The following is a 12,929-nucleotide window of genomic DNA, read 5'->3' as shown; positions in this document are numbered from 1 at the left end:
ATTTTTCATTATTAAATATTGATAAAAACACTTTGAAAATTGATTATGCATCACATGCCTTCAGAGATTATACTAAAAATCAGAATTTGTATTATAATAAGAAAGAAATATACATATTAATATTTAGATTATATCTGTTATTAAAATATTACAAATTTATATAAACAAAATTTATTCTTCTGATATCATTACACTTTGACATCTAAAATGTAAAGAACGCCAGTTTGGATGATACTGAATGTTAAATAAACATGCTACACCATTTTTTATGCATTGTTCTCTTTCTCTATTTTTTTAAACGGTATCTTACCAAGATTGGGAAAATTATTTTATAAAAAATAACTTGATGCCAATTCTTTTTTTTAAATAGCTTATCAAAAACCATTTTTAATATTTTTTCCATTACTTCTCAATCCTGTTTTTCACATCAACGTTTTCAATTTTATAAAGTTTAAATAAACAATAGATATAAACAAATAATAAAAAATACATTTTTTCTTTCGTTCTCACTCTCCCTATGTGGAAATATACAGAGTGTTCTAAATAAGCCAAGAAAGTCTTTATTTATCCATTCATTTTACATTTGCATATTATACATATATTATTTTTTTTTTTTTTTTTTTTCTTTAAGGAAACGTAAAAATTGATCATGAAATTTGTATTATCACTGAATTGATGCTGATGCTGCGCTGCACCTGCAAAATACTTAGCGACATGGAAGTAACATTACGAAATGTGGCTCGATCATTAATGTGTTGAAAGTCGGCTCTCCTCCTAACACAGTGGATCAATATTTCAGAAACATTTGACACGCATCTTACAAATTAGCAATATGTTTAAGATAAAATTGAAGATGTATAGAGAGTTAGTATTGAATAAATGAAAGTTGCAGATGTGAAAAATATATATAATCTATAATCATGTAAAATTCACACAGAACCAATAATTTATAATTTTTTGGATCGCAACTTTCACTTATCATGCATACAAAATTTACTACAAATTATAATTATATGATATTACTCTAAACATTCACTTTTTGTAGTTCAATCGTTTTTAGTATTATTTTCATGATATTTTGAAAACTGATAGCATTTTCATATTCGAGTAGATTCATATTTATGCTATAACATGTAGCAATAGTTAAATAATAATCTATTTAATTGTTTAATACTATAATATTTAGATATCATTTTATATTTGTATTCAATTTTTTTTCCTATCTTTCATTGCATAGTAGTCTGATGCATCATATATATATATATATATATATATATATATATATATATATATATATATATATATATCATACATACACATACATATATAACATATGGGTATTATATTCTTATATATAAATATTCCTACACAATTATACCTCTTATGTTATAAAAAATGAGATCACACTAAAATACAAACATGCTTTTGCATATAAATTTGTTATCAGTTATTTTATATTAAAGTTATTAAGGTGCTTACTTAGTTTTCGTGTTTTTGAGTGTATACACAAAATTTTTCAAAATTGGTACATATTCTTAAAGAATAATATGCTGTCAATAATTATATTCATATAATATATGATTCACACAAACAGTATTATTATCATTTAAGAATATATGTATGTGTATATATATATATATATATATATATATATATATATGTACATATATGTACATATGCACAGGATGTTCCAGAGTTATCACACTATCTAATGATAAATTCTTAAGATCATCTTAAGATAATTTTTCCTCAGCAAAAATATCGAGACATCAATAATTTCCGTGTTATAAAGGATTAAAGAAAAGGAAAAAAGAAAGCCTTATTGTAAACTAAACTTTATAAAGAGTTAAAGTTACATTTTTTAATTAATTTCAGATAGAGTTTATTTTAATAGAAAGATAGAGAATTTTAATTTAAAGCTTAGTTACAAATGTGTGATGGAAAAATTGCTAAAAATGATGATCTCTCGACATTTTCGCTAAAGAAAAATTATTTCCAAATGATCTTAAAAATCTACCATTATCAGATAGTGCGCTAATTCTGGAACAACCTGTGTGTATGTGTGTGTATATATATATATATACATATACACATCCATATGATATATATTTTTACATGTATATGTGTGTGTAAAGTGTAGTTAATAATTAAAAGTTCCATTAATATATATAACATGAACAGAAAATTTGAACATTTTAATTATTTATTATTATTTAATATTTAATATTAAAATATAATTTTATTTTATTAATAAATTTTATTAATATAAAATATACGTATTTTCTTGTTAAATATTATAAAATATAATAATTTGAAGTATATATAAATTAAGCAAAGCGAAATAAGAAATTCTGAAGAAATGTTTTCAAAGGCAGATACAAAAAATTGAATTCAGTTCATTAGATTATTCATTAATGTAGTAATATATTGAAGCTTTAACAAAAATTAATTGAACTACAATAGTGAATGATCGCTGTTCTACATCTGTATTTTTGTATGATGATTATTAAATCAAATATATGAATAATTGTGCCCATCTTTGTCCAATCTTTTTTTTCTTTTGACATGATGTTTTTCTTTCACTCTTTTTTTTCCATCGTATCAGTTTTTTTTTCTGTGGACATATCATAAGAATTTACTTAAATATCTTAGCCGTTTTTCATTGAAATGCATGATGATATATATGTTTGTAAGTTTTTCGTGTGAATTGTTAGGCAATTTTCCACAAAAACTTACAATTTGCAATATTACATCTCACAAGGCCATAGTCTCAACCCCCAAAGATAGAGAGAGTATTAAACATATAAATAATATTTAATAAAAATGTTTAATTGGAAATAGTAAAAAAATGTGGTAATTTTTTTTTTCTTAATTAAAAAACTGCAGTACATATGCAATATATAGAGAAATAGAGTGAAATAAAATATTATATTAGTGCAAAATATTATTTCACAATTTTGTATGTATTGTAATATTCTTCAATAACATAGATTTTCATCATGGCCAAGTGTCAATATACTAATGTAAGTGTCAATGTACTAATGTATCTAGATATCGATGCAATTATTTTTAATGAATAAAACAAATGGATAATTGTTGATAACTTTTTCATGATTCTTTGTTTTATTACACATACAAATTATTGAGCTTGATCATATAGATACATCAGGTTAATGTATTAAGAGTCAAGTAATAATTAGTATTTAATAATAATTTTGCTGTCTATATTGCATTAAGGAATGACCAGAAAATTATATTTTTCAATGTATTTTAAGTATTTTTATTTGTTTATATTGGAATAATGTTGATAATTTATTAGTATTATTACAATTAAAAAAAAAATTATCACAATTCAAGTATGTCTGGTCCTTCCTTGAATTATAACAAAATGTACAAAGTTAAGAAATTGTTCAAAGAAATGTTTTTTAAATATTTTTTTGTTAATATATTCTTTGTTAATATATTCTTTGTTATTCTTTTTGTTTTTTATATTCTTTTTATTTAATATTTTATTTTTTTTTGTTTTTGAGAAGTTATACAATATTTTAGCTACAATTAATCAGTACAAAATATATAACACAATTTTTATTTTATTTTTTCATACTAAAATCCTTTCTTTGAACAATAAAGAATTATGATATAATATATATATATATATATATATATATATATATATATACATACATACATCATACATACATATATATATATATATATATATATATATATATATATAAGGTTAAAATAAAACTTACCTTTTGACACTCTCTTGTAGAATAAGGTTGCCACTTTAAAATGGTCAATATGGCATATAATAACCACGTCTGTAACTCCTATAAGAAAAAAAGATTATAAAATAATAGAATTTACATAAGAAAACAAAGTAGATTTTATAAAAAATAAAGATATATTATAAAAATTGCTAATGTATTCATTAAAAAAAAAATGAATCAAAATTACTACCTAGGCCGCCTTGTAGGTCTATATCCATAATATGCACTACCACGAATAATTCCTCTAGTCATACCTCGATAGCCTCTTGCACCCCTGGGACCCCTGATAAATATTCAGACAATAAGATAGATATATATCATTCCATAGAAAAAATTTAAACAAATATATAACTTTTTTATAAATAAGATTATACTTCATATTTTTCCTTTTATAATTTATAAAATTTGTATATTATCTTATAATTATACATAATATATATTATATAAAAGAAAATATTACCTATTTGTCATAGAGAAACCAGGCTTATTTGTTCTTTTAGGCATTACTTTAATTTGACGACCTCTAAACATAGATTCATCCATGGCCATTGCAGTTTGTACAGAATCGCGTTCAGCAAATTCAATGTAAGCAAAACCTTTGGGATGACCATCAAATTTATTACATAAAATTGTCACTCTGTTGACACTGCCACAACCATGAAAATGTTGCTCTAACTCTTCTGCTGTAGCTCCATAATCAACCTGTGTATACATACATACATACATACATACATACATATATATATATGTATGTGTGTGTGTATAGAAATTAAGAATATAAAAATAATATATTTAATATGTATATTATGTTGCAGACTTTTTAAGAAGCATAAGTAAATTACATTATTACATTTAACTTACATTGCCAACATAAATGGATCGATTGTCAACTTCCACTTTTTCTTCCAATGACATATTTAATGGACTTGCTAAAATTAAATATGAGATAGGAAAATAATGTTATTACCAAATATAATTAAAAAATGAATAGTTATAAAAAATTAGATTTAGTTTAGTGATAAAATTGTCGTCTGAACAGTTTAATTCTGGCTTATGCCATTCCAAAGATTAAAATTATATAATTTGAGTGTTAATATATTTGATTGTGATAACAGAACAATATTCAAGAGAGTATAAAATCTTATTGTAAAAAAATATAAAGAAATTGTCATATACATTTTATCTCAATTAAAATGAAAATTCAAAAAAAGAACTTGAATCTGAAGTAAAGTATATGATAATATGCAATGTCCTTATATATACTTTATAGAAAAATACAAATTTGTAAACTTACTACCAGGTGGACTACCCATATTCATTTGTTTATCCACCTCAGATTGGAGTTGTTTTAATTTCTCTGCTTCTTCTTCCATTTCTCTTACTCGTGCTTTTATTGCCTCTAATTCCTAGTTATAAATAATTTCAAGTTATAAACAATATTTCATAAGTTAAATAATTTTTATACAAGAAAAATTTTATTATGATTATTGTTATCCCCTAATATAATGATAATGATTACTTACAGGATCATCAATATTTGCTTCACTTAATTCTCGCTTAACACCATCACATTGCATGATAGTATCTCCATCTTGACCATTTTCAAGACCATCAAGACCATCAATATGGTCGCTTGCCAAAAGATCTGATTCAGACATTTCTAAAAGATAATAAATGAAAATTAATAATATTATCTTTGAATTAATGTCTAAATACCTATAGCAACAGAATATTATAATGTTTAGTTAGGTTAATTAATAATATTCATCAATATTGTCAAGTTTATACACATATTTGCATATAAAAACTAAACAAAGTGTAAAATATTTTCAAATAATAAATAAAAAAATTAAAATATTATTTGTAAATATTGTGTATTATATTTATCGATTTATCATTAAATCAAATCTATATATATTATATACATTATTAATTTAAAAAAATGTGATTTATGTCTGGTAACAATATTTAAAATGATTTATTTATTATTTAAAAATAGAAAAGTTGAGCTAATTTTAATAAGAACAGATAAAACAATTTTAAGAAAGAATAAGTCTTTCTTTTTTAATTATTTATTTCCAAATAAATAATGCATATAAAATATTTAATAATTTTTAATAATAAATTTTGATCCAAATTAAATTATATATTCCCAAATAATTGTAATATAAATTATAAATAGGAATAAACACAATGCCAATAAAATATCAAAAGTAAATGAAAAATATTGAGCAAAAAAATTGTGAATAGAAAAACAATTAAGAGATGCTATTCAGAATATTGATAACAATAAAACAAGTATAAATAAGACTTATAGATGTTTCAAGTACATTTGTAGATATTAAAAGATATTTTGAATAATTAATTTTATAATACTAATTTTTATTAATAGAGATTTTTATTAATAGAGATTTATTGTAGTATATTTAAAATAATAAATTATATATAATTTCATTAAGAGTGTAATCTATTTTCTCTCAAAAATTACTTCAAATTGACGAGCACAATTTTTTTTTCATCATAAATTCTGTTAGCTTCATATTATGCAATTCAATTGTATATTAAGAAATACAATTTAACCTTTTATTTTTTATCTTGTGTTCTATATTAATAAAAGTTTCTATCTATAAGATATAAAAAATTATGTTATATTAATATTTTACATATATGTAGAAACATGCTTTATGGTTCAATATTATATTTTTTATGACTTTTTCTCAAAAAATTGTTTATCTTTCTCTAAATTAATCTATAATTAGATTAAAACACAATAATCAAATAAAAATACAGACTTGCAAAATAAGAAAGCATAAATATTAATCAATTTCTTAATCAATTGCGACAATGGAACAAACATTCTATTCTGAAAACTAAATGAAAATTACTACTACTAGCCTAATGTATAAAAAAAATGACCAAAGTAAATTAATATGAAACGTAGATTTTGCTTTAATTTAACGTAAATTTAATAAAAATTATGCATGCATTGAACTAGCCTGATATGTGTCTACTCTTTAGCAATTGCGAAGAAATTATCGTACATTCTATCGATAAACAGTTGATGATATATATTATTTACTACATTCATGAGGAGTAATAAATAACATACGTGGTATATTCAATAGGTGTTTGTGATATATATTACCCAAGAATCGCTTTAAAGCGACTTGCCGATACTCTTCACCTGACAAAGTCAGTAAACGAGAACGAACGAGAATGACCAAGAATGAAGCGACGGATATGTGACACGCGACCACACTATAGAAAGAGCAAATGTAAAGATTAGTTGGACTTTACTGGGTGATGTTACATTTGTCACACTAGAAGTTCCCTATTCGACAACCAATCCGGTACGTTTGACCATCTCGTCCTACTACGGGTGCATTCAGAAATTCTATCGGCGGGGTAAAGTAGAGTTTAATCGACCAATTAAGACAAAGAAATCTTTGCTTCTTTTGTTCCGATCAAATAAATACTACTCTGTCCTACGAATAGGATTTTTGAACGTAATCTATAGTAGTTTGCGTCTGTGTGTCCGCTCGTTCAAATCGTTTCAATCGAAAACCGTTTTCTCGCATCGAAAATTTTATATTTTCGATTCTCGAATCGAAAATATAACTGATCCACGTTCAATTACAACAGGTACGCAATATACTATGATATAATTCTGTAATTAATTAATTATCGATTGAATTTTTCTTAATATTTGGATATAATGATAGATAAACGAAAAACTCGCCATTTTCGAACTTTGCAGCGCTTTTATACTTATGCATATAATTTTAGAAAATTATTAATATAATATAAAATATATTAAATAGAAAGCATTTTAGTTAAAAAAAAACTATTCTAAATTATCTCTCAAATTAATTCTAGAATAAAAATATTTTGAGACTTTTAAAAAGATTATTTTACATTATTAAAAATTACAGATGAGCCTATTTCGCATGTTTTTTTTTTTTTACATTTCTTTAGTTATAAATTTATCATATTTGATTAGCCGATTCTAAAACAGATTTGCATTGCAGATATCGCGAGTGTATCTTTAATTTTGCATGACTTTTTACGTACGTCTTGATATGAAATTTATGCTAGTCTCGAAAATGCATATATAACGATTTACACAGTTATGAAACAAAATGTTTCCACTCGCATGATTGGCTAATGAGGATAAGGGAATTTTTCCCTTCTCTGATCTGATTGGTCGATCAAATTCGACTTATCATCTGGTTTCAAGTGGAGTGAACTTTGCGATTAATATCGATAATATATCGATGGCGAAATTGCGATTCTCGAAGCAGAGTCAAGTAAAGACCAGTCGAGACGGAATCGCGGTACGATAGATTCTCGTCGTTCGGTATTTCTCGCGAGTATTAATCGCTTTATTATCTAAATGCGAGTTTTAGCGCGCGGAAAATTATATCGCGAGTGTTTTTTCGCAAAGTTATCGCGACGCATTATGTAAATGTCGCGTACAATCGCGATTATATCTTAATATCGGCATCTCGCAATATCAGTGGTTTGCGTCTGTGTGTCCGTTGATTCAAATATTTCCGATCGAAAACCGTTTCCTCGTATATTTCGCGTTATTTTCTCTCGAATCGAAAATGCAACTGATGCACGTTCATCACAACAGGTATGCAATATAATATAGCTTGTCATTTTGTAATTAGTTAATATCGATTGAAGTTTTTTATAATATTCGGATGTAACGGTAGATTAACGGAAAAGTCGCCATTTTCAAATTTTTTTTGCAGCGCTTTTACGTGTACATATAATTTTATAAAATTCTGTTTTTAATATAAAATATATCAAACAGAAAGTATTTTAATTAAAAAATAATTCCAAATTATTTCTTAAATTAATACCAGAATAATAAAAATTACACATCTATTATAAAAAAATGGCATGTTTTGACCTAAAGTTACGAGAGTTAGCTTTTGAAAAATTGGCGTACTCAGTAACTCCCTCTCGAATGTTACAGTAGAGTGAGAGACAACTACAAACGTGTAGATAGTATAATAGAAGGTTATTCTGTAAATATTTATATTTTAGAAATATTTACGTGATATATTAGCAACAATCATTTTATTTTTGTTTGACTTTGTTTATAAAACTATAATTCCATCATCAAGAAAATGGAAAAGAAACCAAAAGTTATTGTCTTTGATTTAGGTACAGACAAAATTGTAAATGTTGAATGTAATTGAAACATATAAAAAGTTTACAATAATTTTGATTAGCATTTGTTTTCATTATATTGTTGCAATTATTTACAATAATTTATGTAGATAAATAGAAGAGAGAAAAATATTAAATTTCAGATTATACTTTGTGGCCATTTTGGGTTGATACTCATGTAACTCCTCCATTTAGGAGAGGGTTTGTACATTTTTTCCTTTAAATATAAGTAAAAAAGACGCAAAAATAATGTATATTTCAATAATTTATTAGACTTACAAAAAAAGATAAAATTTTAGGGCGCAGAATAAAGTAGTAGATACATATGGTTATACAATAAAATATTATTCCGATGTTCCTAATATATTAAAACTATTATCAGAGGAAGGATATGAACTCGGTATAGCGTCACGTACATCAGAAATAAAAGGTGCTAAACAATTATTAGATTTATTTGACTGGAACAAATATTTCAAATATGTTGAAATATTTCCTGGTAGCAAAGTCACACATTTTTTTAAGTAAGTTCTGTATAAAATTCGTTCTGTTGTACAGCAGTATAAAATTGAGACTTAATCGAATGTAATGCTTTCAGCATTCAAAAGAGCTCTCAAGCTGATTACAAAGATATGCTTTTTTTTGATGATGAGACTAGAAATATCAGGGAAGTTGGTAAACTTGGAGTACATGCCATATTAGTTAAAGATGGTATAACTCATCACGTAATAAAAAATGCTCTACAATCATTTAACAAACAATGAAAGTTTTTAAACTCTGCTATTTATTTATATTAATAATTATATAATTTATACTATTAATATAATTTATTAGATATAAATTAGCTGCATCTTTCTTTGTAATATTTACAAAAAATTTATTGACAAAATTTTTTTATAATATACAAGTATTAATTAAAAATATCAGCAGGAATAAATAATACAAATTATTATATAGATTTATAATAGGATATATATTTAATCATTCATCCTGTGATAATATTCTACCGGACTTTTAATGACATTGTCAATATTATCTTTGCATAAAAGTCTCAAAAAAGCGCTGCAAAGAACTTCTGGTCTTTTATTAGATATGTTACTTATAAGTCTGTCTGTTTCATCTTCAGTTAATGAAATGTGTAAAAGATTTTTGAGTGTATCCATATTAAAATCTTTAAAAGGACAACCACCTTCGTACATTGCACTACTAATACCACCCTGCAATATAATTTCAATTAAAAAAAAAAAATTAAAAGACTTGGAAGAATAGTTTTTTTTTTTATTAAAAAGAAATTATTCCTGTTTTAATATATAATATATGTAAAGCTTTTGAGTTAAAAAAAAATTCATCAAATTTTTATACTTACACAAATTAAATTACAATCAGGTGTCTTATAATTTCTTCGAGATCCTTCTAAGCCATACATATGTCTAATGCTATATATGAATTTTTTTTCATTTGATTGCCAATTATGTGAACATACTGAAGAACAAGTATGTGGCTTGGAATATTCTTGCTTCCAAAAAATGATTGAATCTTCTAATTCCATTCCAATTTCTTTTAGAAAAAGGCTATAGTATAAGCGAGCATAATGACTAAGACGATGTCTGTTTCTTAACACAGTATGTAAATGTTGCATACATAAGGGAAATTTTTGTGCTTTTACATCTATGTTATCAATAGTTATATTTCCATGAGCAATATTTTTCTTGAAAAGATACGATTGAACTTTTTGATTTAAAATGTGAAATCTAAGATCATGTTTTATAGTTTGTAGTGCTTGTTTCTTCATGATACTCACTTCATTAATTACATAATTACAAAATAAGGATTGAAGTACTTTTTTCCAGTTTGAACAATATGTAATAACATTTCCATTTTTAATAATTAATTCTCTTTCTTTCACTAAGTTTGGAACCAATTCAAATCTTACTGAAAAAAAATATAGAATATTATTATATAAATTACATAAAATATATATATTTGTACATTATAATGCTTACTTTCATATTGAAAGTCAGTGCAATCATGACAATTTGATACTAGATGTTTAAAAATTAAGGGTTGTAAATAGAATTTGCATAACTCAATCAGAGTTATTTCAGTTGCAGTCTTCTCATTTTTAAATATTTGCATCTTCCATATAATTTGTTTCAATAATCTATATAGTTGTCTAGGTAATATATTATCTAATCTATGTCTAAATAATAATGATTCTTTCGTTATCCAGTATAAATGTAAATCTGATGATGCACAAGCTAATAACCTAAAACAAAAATAGCAATTTATTAGAAACATGGATTTCATAATCATTTATAATTTACAATTCTTTTAATATAAAATTTCTATAGTATGTACATGTTTTTTTTAACATTTATTATATTTAGATTTATTCTCTCTATAGAAATTATATTAATTGCATGATATGTACTTACCGTAATACAAAATGTCCAATTTTATCATGAGCAGAATTTTCTAATAAATATTCAAAGTTTCCATCAAATTTATTGACAGATCCTTCATATAGATGTCGTAAATAATCTAATCTAGTTAGAATGCAATCTTCCAAAATATGAAAAGGTATTTCTCCATTTGGAGGTATAATATAAAACATGTCTATGTCTATATCAATCATGTCAGATAATTTTAAAAATTATACATGAAAGATATATCTGTAAAATCAAAAAGTTTGTTGTAATCTTGATTACAAATCTAAACATTACAATAATTCTATATTTAGAAGAATAAAATATATGTAGAACAGTACTCAACTTTTTTTTCTCTTTTTTTAAAGAGATTTATTTGAGTTATTTCGTTTTGTATATTTATTATGAAATTTTATATATGCATACTATATATATACATAAATTTTCATTCTCACTTCACAATTATTTAACCTTGTATATTCATATTTGTCCAGTGTTTATTTTTTGATTCATGTATAATATACAATATATTTTTAAGATTATTACTTCTCTGGTTCGTCATAGTGAGTGATCAGATATTTTCAACAATTTAATAGATATATATGTCATAATGTCATTGATACACGAAACATTCATTCACATAAACATTGACTGAATATATAGTATGAAAGATTCGCTAGTCCGGCTAGTCGCGTATGGGAGTTGCGTAGCTTGAGAACCTATCGTGATGCCCTCTTTCAACAGATATTATGCTAGTGAAAGAAATACGTAGTATGAATCATCGATGTACCCTTGACGAAGGAAATATTTTCTTCATCCAAGGACGTATCAATATATAAACACATATGAATAGTAAGAAGAGAAATACGCGAAATAAATAATGTGGGAAAAATCTTTTTCTGATTGTCTTATTTGCTTTTTAAAAGAAAAACTTCTTTTATGCATCTGTTTTCGTGCACGATTATTGATTATTATACTTGCAATAGGATCATGGAATGTAAGAGAGAGAATGTATGAGAGGATAGGATATTTTCACGAAATAAGTAATATAACTTTTCATTCCACTGTCCAATATAAATAGAGTTTATCATTATGAATAATGGATAATAGAACTTACACGTGGCATGTTGCTTTTCTTTCCTTTTCTTTTTTTTTTTTTTTAATGAGATACACATGTGACTTATATAAAAGATGCGTTTAAGTCTTTCTACGACGCACAATTGACGATTTTTATAGAATTTATTCTGTATACGCAGCGATTGATCGAATTTAATAAACTTCTGGCAAAGTTGATGAAATGATAATTTGTTTTCGAAATTTGATCTTTTATCTGATTGTATTAATAGACTATTGCATCTTTTTTCATTTATATTAAAGCGAGAATAATCAAAGAACAGTACACGTTGCATTTCGTGTCAGGGATACACTTTAATCATTATAAAGTGCCATACATGACTAGTTAATTTCTAAATGTATAGTATATATATATATATATATATATATATATGATATATATACATACATATATATATATATATATATATATATATAT

At 24.5% G+C, this 12,929-nt stretch overlaps 4 protein-coding genes across 7 annotated transcripts in view; 2 read left to right on the top strand and 2 right to left on the bottom strand.

Moving 5' to 3' along the window:
* Window positions 1-3,755: 3,755 nt before the first annotated feature.
* On the bottom strand, window positions 3,756-7,042 carry LOC126853379 (polyadenylate-binding protein 2-like). Of its 2 annotated transcripts, none has more exons than XM_050599051.1 (7): window positions 6,883-7,042; window positions 5,297-5,433; window positions 5,068-5,179; window positions 4,635-4,702; window positions 4,234-4,475; window positions 3,964-4,056; window positions 3,756-3,833 (listed from the first exon to the last, which is right to left on the bottom strand). In XM_050599051.1, exons 2-7 carry the CDS (start codon window positions 5,429-5,431, stop codon window positions 3,800-3,802), a joined length of 684 nt encoding a protein of 227 aa, XP_050455008.1. In that variant the 5' UTR covers window positions 5,432-5,433; window positions 6,883-7,042; the 3' UTR covers window positions 3,756-3,799. The 2 variants fall into 2 exon arrangements, with proteins under 2 accessions (XP_050455008.1, XP_050455009.1); XM_050599052.1 differs by having other exon boundaries at window positions 6,919-7,042.
* A 1,217-nt stretch (window positions 7,043-8,259) lies between these two features.
* Window positions 8,260-12,929, top strand: part of LOC126853381 (uncharacterized) — a 372,343-nt gene continuing 367,673 nt past the window's right edge. For all 3 annotated transcript variants that reach the window (XR_007687954.1, XR_007687950.1, XR_007687951.1), the window contains exon 1: window positions 8,260-8,409. The gene's annotated coding sequence lies outside the window, so the exon portion shown is untranslated. The remainder of the gene's footprint in view (window positions 8,410-12,929) is intronic.
* On the top strand, window positions 8,765-9,734 carry LOC126853382 (magnesium-dependent phosphatase 1-like). The gene is made up of 4 exons (XM_050599060.1): window positions 8,765-8,948; window positions 9,098-9,155; window positions 9,254-9,475; window positions 9,550-9,734. Exons 1-4 carry the CDS (start codon window positions 8,912-8,914, stop codon window positions 9,713-9,715), a joined length of 483 nt encoding a protein of 160 aa, XP_050455017.1. The 5' UTR covers window positions 8,765-8,911; the 3' UTR covers window positions 9,716-9,734.
* LOC126853371 (uncharacterized) lies at window positions 9,925-12,506 on the bottom strand. Its single transcript, XM_050599034.1, has 6 exons — window positions 12,495-12,506; window positions 11,724-12,129; window positions 11,387-11,623; window positions 10,955-11,217; window positions 10,318-10,883; window positions 9,925-10,168 (listed from the first exon to the last, which is right to left on the bottom strand). The coding sequence occupies exons 3-6, from the start codon at window positions 11,584-11,586 to the stop codon at window positions 9,929-9,931; spliced, it is 1,269 nt and encodes a 422-aa protein (XP_050454991.1). The 5' UTR covers window positions 11,587-11,623; window positions 11,724-12,129; window positions 12,495-12,506; the 3' UTR covers window positions 9,925-9,928.

This window comes from Cataglyphis hispanica, chromosome 12, assembly GCF_021464435.1.
Source record: "Cataglyphis hispanica isolate Lineage 1 chromosome 12, ULB_Chis1_1.0, whole genome shotgun sequence".
Classification (NCBI taxonomy): domain Eukaryota; kingdom Metazoa; phylum Arthropoda; class Insecta; order Hymenoptera; family Formicidae; genus Cataglyphis; species Cataglyphis hispanica.
The sequence above is the reverse complement of the archived record's forward strand: the minus strand, read 5'-3'. Positions and strand labels throughout refer to the sequence as shown.